At 23.0% G+C, this 26,985-nt stretch overlaps 7 protein-coding genes across 7 annotated transcripts; 4 read left to right on the top strand and 3 right to left on the bottom strand.

Annotated features, from left to right (window-relative positions):
• Positions 1 to 180: 180 nt before the first annotated feature.
• On the bottom strand, positions 181 to 6,378 carry PCHAS_1144600 (conserved Plasmodium protein, unknown function; the record flags this gene model as incomplete). Its single annotated transcript, XM_731175.2, has 1 exon — positions 181 to 6,378. The coding sequence occupies one exon, from the start codon at positions 6,376 to 6,378 to the stop codon at positions 181 to 183; it is 6,198 nt and encodes a 2,065-aa protein (XP_736268.2).
• Positions 6,379 to 7,669: 1,291 nt separating this feature from the next.
• Positions 7,670 to 8,944, top strand: PCHAS_1144500 (conserved Plasmodium protein, unknown function; the record flags this gene model as incomplete). The annotated part of the gene is made up of 1 exon (XM_733367.2): positions 7,670 to 8,944. The coding sequence occupies one exon, from the start codon at positions 7,670 to 7,672 to the stop codon at positions 8,942 to 8,944; it is 1,275 nt and encodes a 424-aa protein (XP_738460.2).
• Positions 8,945 to 9,599: 655 nt separating this feature from the next.
• On the bottom strand, positions 9,600 to 12,713 carry PCHAS_1144400 (glycosylphosphatidylinositol anchor attachment 1 protein, putative; the record flags this gene model as incomplete). Its single annotated transcript, XM_016798737.1, has 5 exons — positions 9,600 to 9,938; positions 10,057 to 10,224; positions 10,417 to 11,338; positions 11,602 to 12,369; positions 12,643 to 12,713. The coding sequence occupies 5 exons, from the start codon at positions 12,711 to 12,713 to the stop codon at positions 9,600 to 9,602; spliced, it is 2,268 nt and encodes a 755-aa protein (XP_016654109.1).
• Positions 12,714 to 14,164: 1,451 nt separating this feature from the next.
• PCHAS_1144300 (conserved protein, unknown function) lies at positions 14,165 to 15,644 on the bottom strand (the record flags this gene model as incomplete). The annotated part of the gene is made up of 3 exons (XM_016798736.1): positions 14,165 to 15,047; positions 15,215 to 15,299; positions 15,611 to 15,644. The coding sequence occupies 3 exons, from the start codon at positions 15,642 to 15,644 to the stop codon at positions 14,165 to 14,167; spliced, it is 1,002 nt and encodes a 333-aa protein (XP_016654108.1).
• A 1,959-nt stretch (positions 15,645 to 17,603) lies between these two features.
• On the top strand, positions 17,604 to 22,091 carry PCHAS_1144200 (DNA repair endonuclease XPF, putative; the record flags this gene model as incomplete). The annotated part of the gene is made up of 1 exon (XM_734092.2): positions 17,604 to 22,091. One exon carries the CDS (start codon positions 17,604 to 17,606, stop codon positions 22,089 to 22,091), a length of 4,488 nt encoding a protein of 1,495 aa, XP_739185.2.
• A 1,359-nt stretch (positions 22,092 to 23,450) lies between these two features.
• On the top strand, positions 23,451 to 24,923 carry PCHAS_1144100 (mitochondrial carrier protein, putative; the record flags this gene model as incomplete). The annotated part of the gene is made up of 1 exon (XM_734167.2): positions 23,451 to 24,923. One exon carries the CDS (start codon positions 23,451 to 23,453, stop codon positions 24,921 to 24,923), a length of 1,473 nt encoding a protein of 490 aa, XP_739260.2.
• A 1,282-nt stretch (positions 24,924 to 26,205) lies between these two features.
• On the top strand, positions 26,206 to 26,484 carry PCHAS_1144000 (mitochondrial import inner membrane translocase subunit TIM9, putative; the record flags this gene model as incomplete). Its single annotated transcript, XM_733586.2, has 1 exon — positions 26,206 to 26,484. One exon carries the CDS (start codon positions 26,206 to 26,208, stop codon positions 26,482 to 26,484), a length of 279 nt encoding a protein of 92 aa, XP_738679.2.
• Between the last annotated feature and the right edge of the window lie 501 nt (positions 26,485 to 26,985).

The raw sequence follows: 26,985 nt of genomic DNA, 5'->3' as shown, positions 1-26,985 counted from the left end.
TTTGGAATGTAAGAAACAGTAACACAACAAATATATAATTCATAATTTTCAAAATTGGTTTTCTTGAGTACAAAAATGATTTTTAAAGAAAAATTTGATGTATAATCATCGTTTAATTATAAGAATCCACATATACACACCCAATACGCATGCATATACAATAATGTATGTGTATCGGGGTCATTGGTTTAATGCATGAACATATATTTGTTTCGCTTTAGACAAAGGAAATAAAATAAATTTATTATTCTTAAAATAATAGTAACAAAAAGTAACCTTACATTTTGTAGGCAAGGTGAAGGAATAATCAAAATTAACTTCAATATTTTTTTTTAATTCAATATTTATGAAATTTTTAAAAGGTTTTATATATCCATTTATGCAATGATCATAATAGCTATTTTTACTACGTTTTATTTTCCATTCTGTAGTATCTATTTTAAGATATTTCGGCATATTTATTTTTTTCACATTTGTGTTCATTTTGCTATAATTGGTTTTAGTATTCCAATTTCTACCACAATAATGTTGATCATTAGAAGCATTTAAATATTTTGGATTCAGTTTAAAAGAAGAATCATTCACAACATTTTGATTTGGTGGATTGTTTTTTTTTCTCTTAGCAAATAACGAATTTTTTACTTTTGTTTTATTTATATTTTTTAAATGTTTTAAAGAATTATCTTCTAACAAAACATTTTCAACAACAAAGTTGTACGTTAAGAAATTGGTTTGTTCCATTCTTTTATTTGACATTTTTCTTTTTATTATTTCGTTAATTTTCGATTCGTCACTATTTTGTACTTCGCTTTGTGTATCCATTATATGATAGCCATCTTCGTATTCAATATACAATAATAGGTGATTAAAAAAATGTTTTACATGATCTGGTAATAAAAATAAAATGTTTCCTAAATCTTTATCATAATAATTTTCAAAAATTTCAAAATATGGATCTATTTCAATACAAAAATATATTTTCACAAAAAAAAAGGATACAAATTTGAATGAAAATTTTATACATTTATCATAATTTATAAAGTCCTTATTTTTTATATGTTTTAATATATTTTTTAAAATTTTATTTATCATAACATTTATAGTATATGTATTTTCGTTCTCATCTCTAGCATTTTGTTCTACGTGCTTATGAATAAATTTATTGAATCCAGTAATTAAATGCTCTAAATCATCACTCAAGTTAATTATCTTCCTTCTATTTTTATTTTGGTTACACACACTATACTGACAGTTTTTACTGCATATCAATTTTCTTTCATTTTCCATCTGATCTAATTCCACATTGGAAGTATATTCCCTTTCTACTTTAAATTTATACACATCAGTTTCATCATTATTTGAAAACTTACCAAAATATTCATTCAACTTTGAGAATAATAAATTATTTTCATCATATATTTTGTTTAAAAAAAAACGAAGTATTTCTGATATATCTGTTGAATGAAAATAATGTTCATTAAACAAATAATAAATTTTAACTAAATTTTTATTAATTCTATGATTTATATTTATAACTTTTTTATGATAAAAATATTCTCGATATTTACTTTTAAAATCTACTACATTTGTATACCTTTTCCATTCATCCATATCCTTTTCATTCATAAATATTTTTATCTTTGATTTTATAAATCGAAAATTTATATTATTACATGAAAAATATTTATGTTCTTTTGCTATATTCTGATTTATGGCATCTATAAATGTTTTAATATTATCTTTACCCAAATCATTGCAATTTAAATCGTGTAAAAAATTATTTCCAAATTTATTGTTTAAGTTTCTTAAACAATTTTTAATAACATTTTCTTTCTCCCCCCATACATCTAGTTCATTAATGTTTTTATCAAAACTCATTCTTTTATTTTCAATATCATATGTTGGATAATTAAAATGATTATCATAATGATCTTTCTTATTATTTTCGAAATATTCGTTCACATTATATGTATTACGAATTAGTCCTGACTCGTTTATTTTATTCTTATATTTACTATTAATTTCTATTCCCAGCTTATCCAAATTTATTGAATTCATATCCCCTTTACTTCCATAAATTAAGTCATTGCTTAGTACACCTTTTAACATTCTTTTGTAAAAATAGTTTGCAACGCTATTTCTATATATTATACCATATATCGACACATCCGTAATAAATGTTTTTAAAAAATAGCTGTATATAAAATATATATTCTTTTTTTTTTGAAAATGAGAAAAATTTTCTTTCAAATATCTTAAAAAGTATATATTACCAATAATATGCTCATTAATATTATCACTAATTAATTTCGAATATTTCATATAACCTTGTTTAAAATGTATCATATTCCTTTTATTCCTTTCGTGAATAGGTTCCTCGATTATCTGTCCTGTTTTCTCTATCTCAAAGTCTTGTATTTTTTTGAGCTTATTAATATTACTGATGTTTAAATTTGGGGTTTCCTTTTTTTTATCATTTTTCTCGTTATTCATTAACTCTGAAATATTACTACAATGCTTTTTTCCTTCTAAATTTTTAACCACATCGCCAAACATGCTATCACTGCTACTATATATAGAACTGTCACTTTGACTACGTTTATCAGATTTGTCCCTTTTTACTAATCCTTTTCTTCCCGTATAATTACTTTCATCATTATAATTTATGGAGTCAAGCATGCCTATCAACTCGTTACTATTATCAACATAAGAAAAATCATAATCTTTAAAAATTATAAGATAATCTAAAAAATGATTCGTTTTTAAATTTGTTTGATTATGTAGTAATTCCCAAATATTTTTTTTAAAAAAAAAACAATTTTCATTGAAAAATGGGGCATCCTTATTAAAAAGTATGTTTAACACACTTAAAACATATATATAGCAAAAATTACTTTCCTTTGAACTTATATCCAATTTTATACAATGCGGATATTCTAAAAATGCATACATTTGATGATATAACAATTCAGGTGATATATTTTCTCTCGGAATTATATCACCAATCCCCTTATTATCATTAATCATAAATTCATCATTTTTCTTTCCTATGTAACTGTGATTATTATTGCTATTCATTTTACAATTTATTTCGTCACCATTTTTTCCAATTTTGTTATATCTTTTATCATACTTCCCCCATGCCATTTCTCGATCGAACTCAAATAAATTCACACATTTTGAACCCGTTATGTGGTATTTTTCAAATTTGTCATATAATATTTTGTTTGAAGTGTAGTAACAGAATCTATAGGACCGGTCAAATAAATTTAAATAAGGAACATTAATATACGAATTTTCTATATATTTATTTCGAAACTTATTAAAAAAAATAGGATAAATTAAATCGGAATATTTAAACGATAATATTAGTATCACAGTATATATATAATACCATTCTTTGTTATTATATATCATATGATCAATTAGATATACTTCATGTTCATCTATTGAATTCAAATCCTTTTTAGATGCATCAAAAGAATCTAATTTAGAGTTATATATATGTGTGTTCATATTATATTCATCCATATCATTTTTTAATGAATTATTATTATCTTCTTCATGACTCATTAAATGCACATTAGTCTTGAAATTAAAGTTGTATAAACATAAATTACTTAAAATATTTAATGCTACCTCAAGGCCACTTTTTTCATATCTACTATATGAAAGCATAAGGAATATATTTTTACGTCGATCCTTATTTAAATTTTTCAAAAGGACAGAAATGTATTTGTTAAAAAATGTTCTATCTATTGGTATCAATCGTGATATTTTAACAATTAAATATGTTACATAGCTAAATATATTATTATTAATATGGTTTAAAAAAAATATTATATAATTTTTTATTGCCGTATATATTTCTTTATTACGATAAATATCAATAAAATATTCAAATATCTTGAATACATAAATTAAGATTGTTTCATCATCGTCATCTATTTTATTTGATAACCATCCACTAGCTAATTCGCTGTTAAAAACTGTTTCGAAATTTATTAATAAAATTCCATTTTTACTTTTATTTTTTGCATTCTTAGCATTCACACTGTTATTACTACTTTTTGTGTTATTACTTTCTTCATTTAAAGGATTTTCATTTATATTTTCGTTGTTATTATTCTGCTCGTCCTTATCCAATTGTTTTTTTTCATTTTGCTCGCTATTTTTATTCCAATATGTGTTTGGGTTTTTTTTTCGCTTTTTATCATCATTCTTACCAAATTCATTTTTATAATCCAAGTGTAAAAATGTTGAAAAATAATTTTTGTTAAAAAAATTACGGTTATGGGTTTTTAAATATATCATTCTATTGTTTGGGAAACCTTTTGAAACATTTCCTTTTGTATTAACAATACAATTAATAATTATATCTTTATTATATATATAATAAAAATTTTTTTTTAAAGGTTTGGCAGAACTTGCATTAGTAGGATCATTAAGTGTGTTTTTTATATTTTTTTCTGTTGATTCATTTCCTTCTATTTTCGTATTCTCTTCCTTCTCTGAATTGTTCGATTCATCATCCATTTCTTCTTCATATTCTTCTATACAATTATTATCTTTATTTTCTATTTTTTTTTTCCCCCCATTTCGTGCTTTTCTACACTTTTCTTTCTTTTTCTCTTGGTATAATATATTCAATATGTAACAGAACGATTTTAGCGCCTCAATTTTGACAACATTTATTTCATTTTCTGAAAAGTATGCAAATATAGTTAAAAACGAATTTAACATTTTTTTATATATTTTTTTATCATATTCTATAAACCTTGGCTTATAATTGTTATATTTTTTTTTTAAAACATCAATACCTTCCATATTACTTTTTAAAAAATTTATATATAAAGTAAACACACAAGACAAATTAAAAATATGTTTCTTCAATTTAATTAAAATTTCATACATTAAAACAAAACACTTTAAATTAATTATTTTCAATAAATAATTTTCTTCAAACATCTTTATACACAAATAAGAATACAAATTTAATATAATCCCGAAAATATTAAAATGGCATGACGAATCATCTATAAAATCTATAATTATATTAATATTTTTAAATATATCTATTATATATTTAATTAAATTTATATATTCATTATCATTAGCCAATAATAACTGTTCGAGTTTTCTACTTAAAATCTCTATTGACTTTTCGCAGTATGCTATCAAGTGTGTAATGTCAATTTCTTGCGGATTTGGTTTTGCTAAACACTTTCCATCTTTAGTTTCCACAACATTTTCATCTTTTATATTTTTAATAAAATTATAAACAGATTTTGTGGTTTCCTTTTTCCCAAGATCATTGCCTGAAGTATTAATCGGTGGATTATTTTTATTGCTTATATATTCATTCTTTGGATTGGTATATGCATCCAAATTATTATCAATGCCATTGAAAAATGTGCCACTTGCATTTTTGTTATCATTCGATAATTCGTTATACCTGTAAAGAGACTTATTATTACTTGTACCTACGTTATAAATACTGTTAATATTCGATTTGTTGCTTTCCATATTCCAATTTATAGTATCACTATTTTCAATATTCATATTATTACCCTTATACACACTATTCATATCACTTGGTAGTGATAAATTATTAATTACGATATTATTTTTATTACCATCAGTGTATTTATTTTCATTTTTTACATATTTCATTTTATTATTTGGAAAATTAGTAGAGTTATACAAACTCTTTCTATTCTTATTTAATTGATTTGTACACGCCAAATTTAATTTCATTGGAGACTTTTGATAATACATACTATTTTCATATTTGTTAATCTTTTTATGTGTTTGCCCACTTCGATTTTTTGTTTTATTGAACATATTATTTGAATTGTTATTATTATTACTGTTATAATTATTCATATAATTACTACTACTGTTGTAATTGCTACTATAATTTTTATTCGTATTCTCTTCGCTATCAACGTTATTCATTTTTATTTTACTTAAATCATAAAGGCTCTTGGCGACCCTATTGCTAGGACCAGATCCTATATCAGGTTTATTATTTTCACCCCACTCTACATTCATAGCATTACTATTACTACTACCAAGAGGAGGTATATAACCAGTATATGTACCACCTGATTTGCGTTCCCCATAGGAATTAACAAATTTTGTGTTTATGCTTGATTGCTCCTGTAGCATTGATAAATTACCTTTTTCATTTTTTCCAGTTGAAAACAAATTGGAATTATTTTTATTTCGGTGATGAAATTGGTCTAGTAATGCATTGTTAACATTTGTTTTTTTTTTGTTTTTTTTTACTTTCTTTACCCCATCTTTGAAACTATTATTTGCAATACTATTACCATTGTTTTCGTTTTTTCCCCCATTCAGTATTTTTTTCATCATATATTTAATATAGTATTGAATTATTCGTTTTTTTCACCCTCTAATTCTATTCCCTTTGCTTATTATTATTACTATTAGTTTATCATGTTATGTCAATTTGAAGAAAACAATATTATATGAATGATAAGTACATGTTATAGGCTTGAACACACCCTTTTCATGTTCTTAGATAGAGTGATGCTTATAGTTGTGACAAAACAATAATAAATAAATATGCATGAGAATATAAATTTATAGCATGCATACAATCACGAAAAATTGTATTATATCTGCTAATATATATATACATACGTATAAACATTCATATTTATTTAATCCCACATTCAGATATCATTATACGAACTCATTTCTTTTTTTTTTTATACATAACAATAAGTACCAATGAACATAAACTTAATCGTATCAAAATTTTAAAAATAATATATATTTATTTCAGACCAAGTACAAATTTATACCTGCGATTATATTTTTCGTAAAAAGCTATTAATATTTTTTAAAAACATAAAGCAATTATTTTTACATAATTATATGATTATTATAATACAAAAATAATCATCAAATTATTTCTAAAACATTTTCAATAATTTTTATTTTTCTACCACGTATGCATATTTACAGTATATTTTTGCCAATATTTTGTCAGTACATTCTTTCATAGATATTTGGAAACACGCTGGGGTGATTTTGTTCGGTTATGTACTATTATAAATAAAAACCTTTAAAGGGTTTATAAATATATCTTTGAAACACAACATAATTTAAAAAATAAATAATAAAATATAAATGTATGTTGATATAAATAAGTTTAAGGATGCACAATAAACGAACAAAATAATATATATTATATATATGCGTAAATGTAGTGCAAATGCATGAGCATTTTCAATTGAATGTTTTTTTCCTGATCAGCACTTTTTCTATAAATTTATGAACAAATAATTTATCTTTTCGTCATACAGACAATAATCATTCTTCATAAAAAATATATAAAGATATCAATATTGTTTTACACACACTATGCATATATATTTCTTTTAAAAATACTAAAACTATATGACATTGTATATCAATATTTAATATAACATCAAAAGCAGGTATTTTTATTTTCCTTTGGTATTCTTTATACACTATATTTGAAAAATAAATATCTCATATTTTGACTTTTTGAAAAATATAAATGAATATTCACACTCTCTATATACCACGTGAATGAACTTACAACGAAAGGTACCATAATAATTTACACATTTATTGTCAAAGTAGCTACAAATTGTTTGAGATAAACTCAAATATGAATGATGAAGAGAAAATTTTTTATAAATTTATTGAAAATAAAACCCTTTTGAAACAATTTTGCGAGGAGTATGTAAAAATACAAAACAACGAAAAGCTACTGAAAGAAGAAAATAACCAATTAAAAGTAAAAAATTGTGAACTTGAAAATGAGATAGAAAAATACAAAAAAATATTAAATAATATAGATAAAAAAAAATCCAAAGAAATTGAAAATAGTAACTTTGAATATGATTTAAAAATTAAAAGAATGCAAAAACAAATCGATTTTCTAGATTCATGTCTAAGTAAAGAAAAAGAAAATTATGATTTAAAAATGAAGGAACTCATATCATTAAAATTAGAAAATGAAAAATATAAATATCAATTTAGTTATAACAAAGAACATGTTATTTCTGGAAAACCAAAAGACGACACTCAAAGTACAGATCAAATAAATAAGTCCAACGCTAATGTTTTAAATAAAATATTTTTAGATATTAATACAAAAATTGAAGATATGAAAAAAGTTATAAATGATACAAAAAATTCACGACATTATGTAGAACAAAAAGTTAAAGATTATGAAACTTTGCTTAATGAATATTTAAAAAAAATCACAGATACTAATTTAAAATGTGACCAGTTCTATAAATTATATAAAGAATCTCAATATAAAAATAGCATTAACAAATCTAAAAAAAAGGTTCTAAAACATCAACTAGAGGAATTAAGAAATTATAATCAAATTTTATTAAATAAAATTGATCAATCCAAAATAGATATTGATACAATCGATGAAGAAAAAAATAAATATTATTCACTTTTAGAACAAGCTGAAAAAAAAAATATATTATTTTACAACAAATTAAATAAAAACACAACTATTCAAAAAAGTGTCCTAAAAGATAACATATTCCATATTTCAGCAGGGGATATTATTATTTCTGATATGATTGATAAAGAATACATTAATTTTTATTCTTCAAATCATATAAAATACGATTTACTTCCAATCGAACAAAGTTTAATGCTGAAGCAGAAACAAAATAATTACATAAAATTTAGATCGGAATATATAGACAACTATAAAGGGGAAAAAATTAAAGCCACTAATTTATACGTTTCCGATAAATTCAACATCAAAAAAGAAAGAAAGAGGAAAAAAATATTATTTTATTCTGATAACGATAATGATAAGAAAAAAAAATATAAAAATTATTTTTTAAATCGGTGCGTATATACCAAACCAATAAGCATCATGATTAATTCTGATAAAATCAGTGAGCCATAGTTTCCTGAAAATAAAAAGGAACCATATTTTTTCCGAATTTCATAAAGGGGTATTCATATATCCAATTCATTTACACACACAATATATATGCGATATTATATGCTTCCTATTGCTCTTATATTTTTCTAAGTTATATTTTTCCGTTTCTACTTATGCATAAGAAGCGACAGGTGTATTTGCTTTCAAATGATAGCATGTGCTAACTCATATTTATGCGTTTTTCATTTTTTCTGTATTTTTTTTGTTTTAGTCCGAAACAAGTGTTTCCGTTATTATCCTATATTATTTTTTTTTTCGTGATATTATTTGCAATAACTTTATTTTTTGATGAATGAGAATATTTCTCTAGTTGAATTATAATAATAAACAAAGCATATAGAACATTCAAATAATAAATTATTCAAATGCCACAACAAAACAATAATATAATACATTAGTGTAACATATAATGCACATGATGGTTATTGTTATATTATATACTACACATTATTATTAAATATATTTTTGCAAGGTGCAAATATTGCATCTATCCATATGTAAGCACATATGTAACGTGATAAAAAATTTAAAATAAAAGTAGAAAAAATAAAAAAAAACAAACAAACACATTTAATTATGTATACACCCATACATATGTAAATGCAAAATATGTAATTTATTGAACAAAAAATATAAATGTTATATAGAACAATATTGGAAAAAATGTAAAACATAAGAGAGGGTACAATTGAGAACCTATACAATAATGATTTCGAGCTATACTATATAAATTTAATAATACATTATTGCTAATATCAGTATTATAATTAAACTTTATGTCTTTATTATCTAAATAGTACTTATTTAAATATAGCGTGTCAAATATTTTATTTGAACAAATAAATTCCAAAAATTCGGGGAAATACACTTTTTTTGATAACCCCGATGAATTCATGTATTTCAAGCATTTTGTCGAAAAATTCATTAGTATGCTCATTATTTTATTTCTCACACCCTGTAACCAAAAATTAATAAAAAGAAATATATATAACACTTAGCTATATATGCACATATAAAGAATAACTTAAAGTAAAAATATAAGCGCTTTCATTTTTGTTTTGTCTTAAAGTTACCAGAATAAACCCTCCAAATGGATATAAATACATTAATGCTCCAAGAATAAAAAATAAAATAATAATTTTGGAAGTCATTTTATGTTTCTTCAGTTTTATATTATGTAACATTGACACCGGAGTTACAAGTATAATACAAAACAGTATCGAATAAGCCCAATTATACATCTGAAAAAAAACAGAAAAAATAATACATATTTAATATTAGTTACCTTAAAGTATATGCACTAAAAGACACATATATATAACAAATTGAATAGACAAATTATGCATTTCCTTTTCCCATTATCGTTTGGTTATTTAAAAATATATATTTATACTTATTTTTTATTTTATCTTATCATAATATATATCACTTACCGATGAAACTATAACGACGAAAAGGAAATAAAAAATATTGGCGTGGTTCATTATATAGTTATAAGGTGCTATAGTATTTTTTAAAATATATTTAAATTTTTCGTCACCAAGTAAATAAAGATCTTTTTCCATATCATTTATTTCATGTATTATTTCTATAACTCTTTTTTTTTTTTTAGCATCCACAAAATCTTCATCATCACTATGTATTACTTTAGGCTTAATTAATTTGTTTTCCTTGTTAATATATTCTATATCTGTTTTATATCTATTCACAAATTTTTTAATATAATTGGCATCACTACTATTATATAACAAATTATTAAGATATTTTATTTTGTCTAAAATTATAACTTTCTGTATTTTTCTATCTTTTTCATAATCCCATATTTTAACATATTTATAAATAACCCAAGAGATAAAATAATTTAAAATAAACGCTACAAATAAGGATATAATAAAAATGCGTAACCAATAATTAGATATTTCAATATACTTATTAAAATTATCAGGGTGCCACTCTGTACATATTGGTAGTCTCTTTTCCGATTTTATTAAATCATATATTTTTTCATTGGTTGAAAATAAATATATTGGCATAGATATGGTTAATATAGTAATTATATACATATATATCCCAACTATAAAATTTACATAATTTCGAAAAATTGTCCCTTTTATTAATTTTAAAATACAATAGCTGCATATTAAATAAGCACAAAAGACATATAAACTAATAGGAACATATTTTTTAATAGTATTAAAGAAATAAAAATTGGTTGAGTGGCAAAAACCTTCATGTGTATTACTTTGGCTTCTTAAAAAACTTTGTAATGATTTTGCAAAATTAAATAAATTTATCATTTTTCTTTTCAATGGAACCTTGCTTGCCCCGGTTATAGTAAATGATGGAATGTTCTCTCTGAAAAGGACAAATAAAAATATTCCGATATAAATTAAAAATTAATAAAATAAAAAAACTATAAAATGCTAAAACAATCGGAGGCCAATCATACAATAAATACTACATTCATCAATCGTTACAATATATGTGTGTCAATAAATAAATATGAATTTCAAATGTATATTCTCAAGTACCACCATATATTCGTAATACTCTAACAAATCACATGCACAGACACACATATAAATACATAAACTAATTTTCATATTTATTATAGTTACCTTAAAAAATAGATGTGCCCCTTTTCATATTTTTTTTCTAAAGCAACATTCAAAATAGAATGGTACACAGGATCTGTTTTTATAGGGACGCTATAATGATTTAGTTCATTTCTTAACAATAAAATTAAGTCTTGATTTGGCAACATCCCATTTAAACTTTCATAATTAATTTCAATATGGGATGGATATATAGATTCAAATTCTATTATGATCGCTGATCTCGTAAGAACTTTTCGATTTTCTGTATTACCATAATAATAATGTTCGATAAACCTTTGAACACCCAAAGAATATAATAATTCTTTATTAGTAAATAAAAATATTATATCTTTACTCATATAATTAGCATTTAAAAAATAATTTATCAGCGTTAAACCAACTACCAATGAATGAAAATATTTCCTTTCTTTATAATCAAAATTTATTACAACTATTAAATTTTCTATATTATTACAAAACTTGCATCCAACATTACTTATTAATATATTATCTTTAACTTTATCATTTATTTTAATTTCATATTTTTCTGTGTCCACCAAACTAGACACCCTTTTAATATAATCATGCACTATATCTATTACATGTTCCCCTTCTTTATATTCATAGCTCTCAAAGTAAGAATTCGTTTCATTTAAAAAATCTTCATCCTTTTTAGTAAGTGTAGAATTTCCAGGAAATTGCGCAAATGAACGGGCATCTAGCTCAGCTTTTTTATCGATCTTGTCGATTACACAAAAATAAATCAAACCTATAATTGATAAGGCTAATCTGAGAAACAAAGAAGCATGCACATATATACACACATGGCAAAATATAAAGTAAAATAATAAATATAAATATATATAATTGCAACGTATATTCAAATTATATATATCAGCAATTGACGGGACTATAGATAAATAAAAGGTATATATACATATAGATATCAAAGCATATATGTATGTATCCCCACATACTTATTCAATGTGTGATAAAATACACACATACGAATATATATATGCGATTTAAAATATTGTGTGCGTTCCCTCATTTTATTCTTACCCAATAATTTTGCTTCGCCTAATGATTTTATCTATTAGTAAAAAAAATCTAGGGTTCTCTGACAAACCCATCTTAAAAAAATTCAGTGTAAAAAGCCAAAAGAAATGGAAATGGGAAAGAAGAAAAAATAAATAAAAATATAAAACAAAACAATAATATTTTCACTTATCATATTTATTAAATTTAACTTCCTTTCCTTTAAAAATATATATAATACAGAAAATTATATTTTTATTTATAGTTTCGTCATAGGCACACAGATGCGTATATAATTTTTATTTATATACCTGTTTTTATATAAAAAATATATATCAAAAAATAGCTATATCTTTTTATTATCAATTTATACTACCAAGGTATCGCAAAATATAAAACAATTTAGAATAAATTCGTTCTTACAAGTTTTTCATGTGTATTGTAAAAATTTATTTTCCTTATTTACATCATTCCTATATTTTTCCCATTCATAAAATAACATATATTAAATATATGCAAGAACAAAAAATTTTAAAAAACGAAAATATTGTAAAAATATATACAATAAGTGCAAACACACATTGAATTTATATACCCCTTTTAATGCTATAAAAATGAGGCATAATCTTATCAATTTAATTACTCAAATGTTATAACAAATAAAGTAGAATGTGTACATCACTATATATTTTTCAATACATTTCAACATAAATAGCTAATAAAAATTTCAATTTACCGCTATAATATTCAAAGGCACATTTCATTATATGTTATTCACTTCTGTAGTTGTCGCATTTAAAATCTAAGAATATATGCATGATAATTTTGTTTGCAAGACTATCAGAAGGTACTATTTATAGGTTGATCAACCAAAAAAAACACCAAGGTACCTTGTTTAAAACAACACAAAAAAAAATTGGTTTACACTCAATAGTGTATGTGCTATTCCTCTCTTCATTAAAAATATTAATGTGTTAGAAAAGACAATTTTGAAACTAAAAAAATTATATTTAAAATTTTTTTATTTTTATTTTTTAATTTATATTATGAGTTTAAGTATATATTTTTACAGAAAAAAAAAACATAGAAAAAATATATGCGCAGTTATAATATTAAGATAAAATTAAATGCACTATCTCTTCAAATTTAACATTCGTATTCACATATAAGAAAAATTAAAATAATTAGATTATTCCTGTTTATTCACATAAATAAGACAATAAATTGTAGCATTAACAAGGGAATATTTCACCATGTTTAACTTTTGCATCATATCTGTGTATACACAAATTTATTATAATTTTAACACAAATAACATAAAATTGACATACTGTAGGGGGAACCATGAGTTATATATCTATTTTTAAAACATTTTTATAAAAAGTGACAAATTGAAAAGTTATCACATATATGATGGGCTTATAAGCTTCTTCACTATATTTTATATTCTTTTCTATGCAAATTGTTCAGACTTTTTTCAATACTATAAACATATTAACACATTTCTAATATTATGATATTTACTTTTTTCGTTTCTCCTTCAGCATTAGTTTTTTTTTTTATTTGGTGATTCAGTATTTTTCTGATTATTTTGTGAATAATTCATAGAACTATTTATTTGATTGGATTGAGTCTGACCATCATGTTGGCTACCCGAAGTATGATTATTACCCTCGTTATTAATATCTTGGCTATACATATTTCTTTGAATTCTTTCTCCATAGGTTAGTGATTCATTAGTATATTGAGTATAATGTGACATAGAAGCTTGTCTAGTACCACTATCGTTGTGATTGGTATTGGAGGGATATATAGTTTGATTATTATGTTGATTATAATTATATGCATAATTATGATTTTGATTTTCATATGGTGATTGAGTATTATAATTACCATATTGCTGATCATATGGCATCATATTATTATTTTGTGGTACATATGGTATTTTGTATACTGGAATTTCTTCATTATTGTTTTGATTATTTATATAATGATTTTGTGATAAATTATTCATATTTTCTGATATCGGTTCGTTTATATAAATAAATGTAGGATCATTAGGATCAATATATGCATTATTACTTGAAAAGAAATGCTCATTAAATTCATTTAACGATCCTAATGTTTTATTTTTCTTTGCTGCTTCATATACTTTAAAAAAATATTTCAAAAAATTACTACATTGACCATTTAAAAAAAAAAGATTCCATTTGCATGGGCTCAATAAACTATTTGGATGCTCTACCAATGGTCTTACAATACCTGACAAATAATTTAATCCAAATACAGGCTGCTCAAAATTTACGTCATCAATTAATGTTAATGGTAATTCTGCTCCGGTAAAATTTATATTTGTTCTACTTTTCTCATTTTTAATAAATACTAAACGTATACTTGTTAAAAAAAGTGTTCCTTCTTCTTTTATCGTTCTGTAAAAGGGCAACAACAAAATGTATATTATATATGCATAGTTCTTAAAAAATTATATCCAAAAATATAAAATAATGAAAACAAATCAGAAATTCATTAAAAGAACCATAAAAAACATATTCGCATGTAACCTGTATTCCTTTATAAACGTCTTATTTATACATACCTATCAGGTAAATAAAGTTTCAATTTAACATTCTCACGTCTTAAATATGTAATCTCTGATCCTTTGTTTGAAGGAAACACATAGTCTATAGAAAAAGGAATAAGAAAAAAAATAAATATACGAATAAATACATAACAGTTTTTAAGGGTTTCTCATATATAAATGGGACTATGCAACATACCCACATATACATGTCAAATATTCAAATTTTTACATTAAATAAACCATTTTTCATCTTCAAAATGGAAATCATATTTCCAATACATGAAAAGAATTATACAAAACAATTATAGTTTTATGCATTCATATATTTTCAGCAATGTGGATATACATAAATATAAAGTTTTTTGCATATAAATACGTATGATTTCATTTGTTTTTTTCTACAAAATCTACCTTGCCCTCGAATTGTCGCTGGGTTTAAAGCCATATTAACCTTGTATAAGAGAGATTTTTCAATGATTAAAATAAAATAAAAAACAGTTTTAATCTGCTCATAAAAATCGTCTTATATATTTTTTACTTATATAATCACCCTCTTTATATATACATAAGCATATATATTTATATAAATAAATATACTAATCATACAAAAAATTATATATATTATTTGGCATAAATCCTTAATTATTTATGATTTGGAAAAACAATTCACTAAATTTCATGCCATTATTTTGCGTGTATATACAAATATCAAAATGAATAAAAAATATATATAATATTATATATGTACATGCATATAAACAAAAATATATAAATGCATATGATTATGCGTTTTATAAAAAGTAATGATTTTATTATTTTTATAATCTCTTTTTTTAAAAAATAAAACAAAATAAATTAAACGTCTAAGAAATATTATTTATATTCAAAAAAAATTGCTGCATTTATTTTCCTACCCCCCAAAAAAAATATATATGATGCCTATAGCTATATTTTCGTGTGTAATATAACATGATGTTTTTTTCGTAAGAAGGTATGCCAATATAAACTTTAATTTCAATAAATATAAAAATAACAAATGGAAATAAAGAATGCACACACATATATACAAAAAACAAAAAAATTATAAATACAAAACCATGGACAAAAGTGTGAGGCTATGCAAATATCATTTCATTATAGAAATTCGTAATTTGATATATTTTATTTGTTCTTATTATATAATAAACTTAAAAATGTATAAAATTTGCACTATTTTATGTGAGCGAACTTGACACATTTGTATATATGCGCTTATTTATCCAATAATATAATTTCAACATGTTTTCCCATTTATAAAAATATTAAGATAAATGTTTCTCACTAATGTTTTCATTTTAGTATTAAATTCATAAAACATAGTCTATTGTTAGTCAAATAATTTATATTATATTTTATAGTGATACAACAAATTGTAATATATATGTAGGTATGAGCAAATCGCTGTGAATTGAATTTCCTTCTTATTATAGACATGCTTTTAATATTCTTACGCGCTCTACCTTATAATCGTTTATTTATTTAAATAAACAATTTTCCTTCATAAATAAGCAACAAAAATATTTCCAGGAATAATAATATAATTTCATATCTTATAGGTAATTTTCAAATTACCTTAAAAATATTTCTTAAGAACGTTTTTAAAAAGATGAGACTCACATTTTGTTTCTTTAGATGTTTTCTTATATTTAATAAGTTCCCAAATGAATAAAAATGTGTAAAGGACTATAATCAAAAAAAGGTTGTAAATGCTTAATTCGGGTGAATAGAAAAATGCTACATTCATTAATTATATAAAAATTGGAATAATAAACAAAGGATAAATGTGTTCTACAAGCTTCAACACAAATCATATGGCTTACTCTTTTTTTATTTTTTAAATCATATTTTCGTTCCTATCATTGTATATATACTAGTTTTATTATTTTCCACAAAAAAATCCATACTTTGATAAAATTATCAATAATTTTTATATCTTGGATGGAATATGTAATATAAAACCATATTATATATTTTTTGAAATTATATCATTTTTGAATAATATACCTTCTTTTATATACTAAAATATTTGTTTCACATTTTTTTCTTTAAGATTTGTTTTTCTACACTTTTAAATAAACAAAAAATATATTATAAAAATCGTTCACATTATGAGTACTGCAAAAGATATTATAATAAGAAAGTTAAATATATAAAAAATCATATTTATATACACCGTTAAAAATGGCATTTAATTTTATTCCTACTTATTTAAAATGTAATTCATATGAAAAGAATTATCAATAGTTTTAACAACATTTATTATTTCCTTTATTTTTTACACTCTAAAATATATATACACATATATACTGAATCAATGGGAAGAAATTTCACATAAGGAATTGTTATTCACTACCAAGCGAATAAAATGTATCCTTTATATTATGAAAAGAAAATAGTGAAGAAACTTATACAAGATGATTCTCTAATTTTACTCACAGATGGGTTTAGCGAACTAAGCATTCTAGCAATATTTATTTTTTATTATCAAAATAATTGCTTGTGGTATGAGCAACATATAAATGATGAAAATATATTCTTTAAACTATTCAATTTGAACATCCGCAACGAAATTATTGATATTGACGCCATTCCAGAGGATCATAAATCCACTGATAAAATAAATAATGAAAATAATATCAATGAAATTAAAAGTATTACAAACATTTCACAAAATAATAATGAACATGGAGAGATAGAATCCAGTAAAGACAACCCCAAGCAAGGGGATGATAACTTTCATTATCAAAATATTCATGATACCGATAAGATAAGCTACCCCACTATACACATTAATCCTAATGCGAACAAAAATAAACTTATATTTATATTAAATGTTTCCCCAAAAGAATATAATATGTTTTTAAAATATCAACTTTCCTTATACGAAGGGATTAGCAAATTTGATATTTCATTTAATAGTAGTATAAAAATTAATTACTTAAAAACAGAATATATACGTAATCAAAAAGCAAATGAAAGAATAGAAATGTACATAAAACGCGGGGTGTATTTCATATCATCCAATATTTTATTAATAGACCTATTAACATACAAAATCATTCCTGAAATTATTGATGGCATATTTATATGTCGAAGTCACAAACTTATGTATAGTATGAAAGAAAATTTTATTATCGATTTATATAGAAAAAGAAATAAATTTGGATTTATTAAAGGAATAAATAATAATAAAAAGCTAGTAAAAAATCAGCAAATATCAAATATTTCTAAAAAATTATACATGAAAAAAATATATTGCTACCCACGATTTCATAAAAATATACACATTTCATTAAATAATAAATTAATACAACCAAACATATATGAAATTAATATAGATTTGCCAATTGTATTAAAAAAAATGGAAGACAACATATTAAATTTGATTCATTATATAAATATAGAAATTAAAAAAATACACAAGTTTGAAGACTTTGATATAAACTCATTATTATATTCAGACAACCCAGAAAATTATACTATGAATTATATTAAGAATAAAAATCTTACATATAATACAAAAAAATTACTTAAAGAAATTATTATATTAGTCAACTTATTATATAATCTATATATTTATGATGATATTATTTTTTATAATTATATTAATAATATAAAAGAGGCAGACAAAGAAGCCATATGGATGTATTGTAATGAAGCAAATGAATTATTCTATTTAGCAAATGAAAGAAAAGATATTTTTTTAAATAAAATTGATGTAAACATTGAATCGAATGTATTACATACATCACCCAACAAAAATGCCATGCACACTATTATTAGTATGCTCCAATATAAAAATAAATACTTTCTTAAATCTAATGAAATTAAAAGAGAACAAAATAAAATATATAACTGGGTACATGATTTAGTGTTCAATAGAGATATACCCTTAACCCAGTACCAAAAAATTATCTTAAAAACGAAAAAAAAAAAAAAAAAACACACAAATAATAACTTTACAAAAAGGAAAGGCAATACTTTTCATGATGATTTTTTATTAAATAAAAAAAATAAGCATCATATTAATAGCGACACAGATACAAGCCAAGAAAAAATGCAACTGATTCAGACAAACCCTAATTGTTCTAACCCAGTTAGGATAAAAGTTGAAAAGGACGATGAATCATATACGTCTTCCAATAATAATCGAATAAAAAATATTAGTCAAATAAAGGTTAAAAAGGAACAAAATTATGTACCTTCTGAAAACCACTATGTGATTGATGATTCTCAAAGTAGCGAACCAGATAGTGAAAATTGCTTAGAAGATAAACAAACGAAGAGCCAGACAAATTCCAAAATATATCAAGATACCAGTGATAATCCTAGCGAAAATAATCAGAGTAATAATATCAATATATCGCCTATAACAAAAAAAAATACCAATAGCAATAAAAATAATGAAAAACAAAACCAAAGTTCAGTGAAAAATAAGCAGAATAAAACAACTGAAACTATTGAAAAGGTAAATTACCCTATCGTCATTATTACAGATAATTTTTATACACAAAAAGAAATATACAATATACTAGCTCACAAAGAAGAACAAAATGCTAATATAAACGAGATATTTATTAAGTCTGAAGATGAAATTAAAGAATACTATATATCAGATGATTTAATAAACTCGGAAAGCAGTACAAGCAAATCGTTTGAGGATAATAAAGATAGGTTATTTTGTGACAATACAAGCTTTCACATTCCTTATAAAGCTATTAAAAATAAAACTAATAATCTCAAATACATTAAACCATGTATTTATATTATATGCATAAATAAAAATTACGAAGTTATGTATTCCTCTGAAAATTTTGTTAATAAATGCTTTCAAAAAATAGACAAAATAAATAATGATACTAAGAAAGGGGATATAGAAGAAGATACACAAAATCATTTAGCCATATGTGCATTAGAAAATAATGAAAATGAATCACAAAAATTTAAATCAGACATCCGAAAAAATGAAAATGCAAATTTATTCGAAATAAACGAATTTTGTGGAAACTTAGACTTTTTGGAATTATTTTTGATGAAAATAAAGCCATATAGAATTATTCTCACAAAATTAGATTTGCATATTTTTAGAAATATAGAAATATACTGTGCTCGAATATTCAAATATAACCTTTACAAATTAACGAAACATAAAAATTTTAAAGAACTAGTGATGTATGAAAAAAATAACTTAATGTACGATAATATTAGCCCCGATAAAATTGTTGTAAAGAAAGAGAAACAAATGGATGCAAAGAAAAATAATACAAAAGGAAAACAAATAAATCAGGATAATTATTATACGAATAAAGGTATAGACAAAGGGGCCAAAAATTATGAACTAATAAAAACTATGAACGACATGTGTAATACTATTGAAGTTTATATCTTATTTTACAAGGATAATATCTTTTACAATAAATATTTAAATAATATCAAAAATGAAAAAGAAAATTGGATAGATTTTATTGAACATAAAAATACACTTCGATTCGAAATAGATCGCAATGTATTCAATAAAAATAAAGAAATGTTTAAAAGTGTGATAGATTCGTATTTTTTATTTCAAAAAAAACTTAAAGAAAATAAAAAAAATATAATAAATTTCAACAAAAACCTATGCGAACAGTTTAAAAATTTTCAAGAAGTTAAAGCAAATGACGTAACAGCTGATATCGTTCTTTACAACAACGATGATAATGTAAATAAAAACAACACTAATTTTATAAGTATAGAAGAAGATGAATTATTTTTAGAAAATTTAAGAAAAAAAATCAATAAAAAAAATAATGAAATTACTAATCTTGATGATAAAAAATTATTAAAGATGCAAGAAATACTAAAATATTATTCAATAGACTCATTTAACTTAAATTTTATATTATATAGCATATTTAATAATACCAAACCTATAGTTATTGTTGATATAAGAGAACTTAAATCGGATTTGTCATATAAATTATATAAAAGCAAAATGCATATCATACCATATTCATTACTTGTTGGTGATTATATATTAACAAAAGATATATGTGTCGAAAGAAAAACCATTATTGATTTAATACAATCTTTAAATAATAACCGATTGTATAACCAAATTAATCAAATGTCAAAATATTATTCTATATATGTTTTATTAATAGAATTTAATAATAAACACCTTTTTTATTTTGCTTCATTAAATAATAAACATTCTATATATACAAAATTGGTAACAATTTCTCTTCAATTTCCTCGACTTAAAATTTTATGGAGCCCATTTTCACTCTTTACCGCTAAACTTTTTTGGTCTCTTAAAGTTAATGCTGATCAACCTGATATATTCAAATCCCTTCATATTGACATAACTTTACAAAAAGATGCACAAAACGATTATGACATTACATATGAGGAGACTGAGCTTCAGTTAGTTGATAAGATAGAAACTCAAGGAAATGATTCCCAAAATTTAGAGATTGAAAATTCCGAACAACAACAGTATCAACCCACTAATGAGTTACTTAATGATGATAATACTTCTGCGAACATTGTTACAAACGATAATAAAGAAAAACCTCCTTCTGAAGATACTTACAAATATGAAACCATAAATGATTTACTCGATGAAAAATTAAACAACGCAGAAAAACCTAATACAAGTTCCACCATAAAAAAAATGGAAAATGTTACCAATTGGAATGCAATTGAAATTTTAAAAGCTCTACCTGGAGTTACTGAAAAAAACATGCATAAAATAATAAACAATGTCAAGTCATTATATGATTTGTGTGAAAAATCATTAGATGAACTTGAAAATTATATGAGTAAAAACAATGCAAAATTGTTATACAACTTTTTAAATGCAGATGTATCATGATAATATCCCTATTTTTTTGTCCTATATTTGGTATATATATATATACACTTCTTTAATATATGTTTTATTATGTTCCCATTTTTATCTCCTAACTTTCAGTCTATCTGTTAGGACTACACCGACAAACACTATATGCATATACGCACATATGCGTATATTCACTAAAAATATAAATTGAATTTAAGGTATTTTATTTAATTCACTACCCATTAATGGTATATATTCCTATAAATGCTGCTTTATACGCATGCATGGGAATTAACTAAGCCCATATATATTATAAATATACACTTCAGTATTATATACCCCCAAAAGACTCATTAAATAGCTATCAATATATTTACAATATTCATTTTTCTCATAATATAATTTTATTTTATTTAAAAAAGCCAAAAACAATAAGTAACAAAATTAACATAATATATATATCCCTCATTGGTATGTCATTTTTTACTACTCTCATCGTCTTCATATTTTTAATGAAATATATAACATTTCCATCTTTATGCAGCGATAGCAAAGGTAAATAAAATCGCCTACATGTTTTAAACAATCATATTTTATAAAAATACGAATTACCATTAACATATATATATTTTTTTATTTTTTAACACTGTTGCATATTACACTATTTAACAAAAACCAATTATGGTTATTTTTATTAAAAAAAATTATTGTGTAAAATTTCACATAAGCTTTACAATAAAAAAATAAGCACTGTATATATATTCGTAAAATCCTAGATTAAAAAAAATATATATATGAATTCCTACATTATAATATACTAGGATAGCATATACATATTTTAGTGAATTGCTTTATTTATAAGAATAATTATAATATAATTTAAGCTACAATTTTTTAAATAGCTATAAATTTATTAAAAAAATATATACATCGACGCATGAGCCCCCCATTTTTCTAATAAGTGAAAAAACTATTTAAATCGAGACTACATAACAAAATAAAGAAATACACCAATGAGAAAGGATAAGTAAAAGAAGTGAAGAAATGGAAAGAGTCAAAAAAACATATAAACTATAAGGCAATATAATTAAAAGGACCAAAAAAGAGAATAAAAAATATGAAAAAAAAAATAGGAAGCATGCGCTTATCTATGCTAATGTGAGATACATATACATATATATCACATATCGAAACATAACCACATACAAGTGTATACCATATTTCACTAAGGCATCGATTTTTGTTATTCATGAATTCGTGTTTGTATGTAAATACGAGGGTTAGGAGCACATGATAATTATACTGATATATCTGTGCTTTCTATTTATATAGGACAAAAAGAAAGAGAAATTACTTCTTATTACTGATATTTTAATTTTTTTTCTTACCCTTATGGATATAAAAGTTAAAAATGAAGAAGAGAAAAAAAACAATAAAAATACTGTGTTGTTATGTGGATTAGCTTCTGGGGTTTTAACAAAAACTATATTTGCCCCCTTTGATAGAATTAAACTTTTTTACCAAATACAGCCAATGTTTCACTATAATAAATCTACTATCCATAAAAATAAAAGAAAAGATCATTTAAAAAGCAAAAATGAATCTATCAATAAAAATATACTACTAAACAGTTTAAATAAAGTACAAAATAAGCAAGACAAAACTAATAACCCATCAATAATAAAAAACAATAAATGTGTAAAAAATACAAATGTTGTTTTTCATAATTTTTTAAATTGCTTAAATGAAATCAATAAAAATAGTCAAAAAAAACGAAAATTATTCAAAACTAATATATCCAATAGTACTATAAATAAATATTATAGCTATTCGAACAAATCACCTCATACCGTTTTTAAAAATATATTATTTCATTATAAAATACAACATATTTCACCTTTAAATAATTTATGTAAAAATTATACCATTTTAAATATTAATAAAAATGTAGCAAACACAATAAAAAATAAAATGTTGTTTTTAAGTGCAAATGCAAATAAGCCTATCAAGTATCAAAGTATTATACAAAGTGTTCTCTTTATTGTTAAAGAAGAAGGGGTCTTAGGCTTATGGAAAGGTAACTTAATTAATACATTAAGAGGTGGTGTTGTTTATTCGGCAAAATTTGGAACTAACGATATAATAAAAGAAAAATATAAAACTAAAAAGAGAGACGAAAACATGGCGAAAGAAGTTCAAGGAAAACATCCTGCTACTACTAATAGTAATAGCAATAGTGGATTCGAAAAAAACAAAATTAACTATTATGAAAGTGTGATGGCAGGATACGCATCTGGAATCATCCAAAAAACATTATCATACCCATTAGACTTATTAAGCATTAGAGCAGCATTAGGAGTAAACGAAAAATATTTACGACAACAAAAAACAAACACAGAAAAATCGATTTTTAAAATGATTCGAGAAATACATGTTAATGAAGGATTTGGAGGATTTTTTAAAGGGTATGTCCCAACATTATTAACAGGTGTACCATATGTAACATTACAAATGGTATTTTTTGATTTGTATAAAAATCATTTTCAAAACAATTTTCAAAAAAATTCAAGTTCACTCGGGTCAGTTGCCCTTTATTCATCCATTGCTGGATCATTAAGTAATGTAACCTCGTTAATTATTGTTTTTCCAGGTGATACAGTTAGAAAAAGAATGATGAATAACGGTATAGATAATAATAATTATATATATAAAAATACATTTCATTGTATTAAAAAAATATATTATCATGAAGGACTAAAAAGTTTCTATTCTGGTTTGTTTCCATCTATTTTAAAATGTGTCCCTTCTGGGGCTATTCAATTTATGTCTTATGAAATATTAAAATATTTTGTAGCACAAAACTGAAAATTATCATTCCGATATATATATATATATGTCTCTATTCCGTTTTGCAAAGGAATTACACAATCACATATAAAGGATCATGAGGCATATATAAATTAAATCGTTAGTACTATGCATTTGTTTAACTTTCATTTCATTATATTATTATATGAAAGATATTATGTTTCTTTTTTTTTTAATACCATTACTTTAAACATTTTTTCTTTATAATATGAAGTTTTATTATTTTTAAATATTCACAATTTTATATAGCCCTCAATAAATTATTATGGAATTACTGTTTTGTTTTATCATTGTTATTTAATTATTTATTTTATTCTTATACCAACTATATTTTGTAGAATTTTTTTCGTGTCAACAAAAACATATCAATTCTCTTATTTAATTATTTATTAGTTATTTATATATTTCGCACTTATTTGAAAATTTTTAAATGCACAAAAAAAGTACATTACTAAATAAATTATATACGTCACTTATATTGCATATATAGAAATTTATGGTACAACTAAGCAATTTTAACTTAACACAGTATAATAAAATTTATGGTATTTAATTGAATATTAGCAAGCTTCAATATTACTATATAATAATAAAATCATATAATTTTCTCAAATGATAAACACACATAATGTGATGCATAGTATTTTCCATAAAAAATTTATCATCGTTGTTTTATTTTAAAAAATTAAATGGGATACTGAAAAATATTATTATAGAGAAAATTAAAAAAAAAAAACAAAAAAAATAATAAATACCACACAATATATTTTAATAATACAAAAATTAAATACCATACATATATTCAAGAAAAACAATGCTATAAGTTATTATCATTAAAATAACAACATTCCTTCCTTTATTCCCATTGCTAGTATACGTAAGCCTACTATATAAATATAATATATATTATTGGGTATTTAACACCCCTTATAATGTGTATGCTTTATATATGACTTTATATAAAAATATTCAGCATATCTGCATTTAAATTTACTATATTATTAAGCTTACTATTTTTATTAATTTTGATAAATCTGTTCACGAATTCAATATGCTTTAATTTTCAAACTGTTTTTTATTTGGAAAAATAGTATTTATGTCTATATTGACTGTAACAACATATGCAGCTAAAGCCCTTGCTTAAAGATATAACAAGACCGATCTTATGAATATATAAATCATTGCATACACACAAATATATGCACTTTGTTTTCATTATACGTTAGCAGATAAAGCCTAGTGTTCATTAAAGCACATATAGAAATTACACAATAAAAATATGGATAAATCTTTAGATTTAAGTGGCTTTAATAAAAATGATAGAGAGAAGGTTCTGCGAAAAATAAATAAAGCAGAATATGAAGATACTATGAATACATATAATTCGATTGTTGAAATGTGTTTTAACGAATGTATTTCATCATTTCGATCAAAAGAATTAGATAGCAACGAAAATAGCTGTATTTTAAATTGTGTCAAAAAATTTTCAGTTTTTTCACAGAGAGTTGGGCTGAAATTTACTCAAAATGTTAATAACGAAATGCAAAAAAAAGCATAAAATTTTAATTATATAAGTATAATAAAAAAAAATTATTAAAAATAATGTGTAATACACACGTATCGGCATAGTAAGACTTAATTCGCTACTTCCCGATAAATAAGTGAAAAAAAAAAAGTCGAATATGCGACAAATATAATAACAGCATATAGCACATATAATACATATACAAATGAAGACATTTATTTTTATTTTTTTTAAACATATTAATTTTGCTTTTTTTAAATTTGGTATTTGAATTTAAAATAATTAAGCATGCGCTTTTTAATTAAAAAAAATACAAAAATAATACACACACATATATTTATGTATGCATTAAAATTTAATTATTGCATAGCTAATTAAATGTTTAAGTCATTTTACTAATGTCAATTTATGTGACTTTATTGTTTTTATATCATAATACTATACATTATTCATATTTTAATTACATTTTTTATATTTCTCATAATATTAAACTTATGATAATTCCAATTTTTTTAATAAATTTGTAATTTTAAA

This window comes from Plasmodium chabaudi, assembly GCF_900002335.3.
Source record: "Plasmodium chabaudi chabaudi strain AS genome assembly, chromosome: 11".
Taxonomy (NCBI): Eukaryota; Apicomplexa; class Aconoidasida; order Haemosporida; family Plasmodiidae; genus Plasmodium; species Plasmodium chabaudi.
The sequence above is the reverse complement of the archived record's forward strand: the minus strand, read 5'-3'. Positions and strand labels throughout refer to the sequence as shown.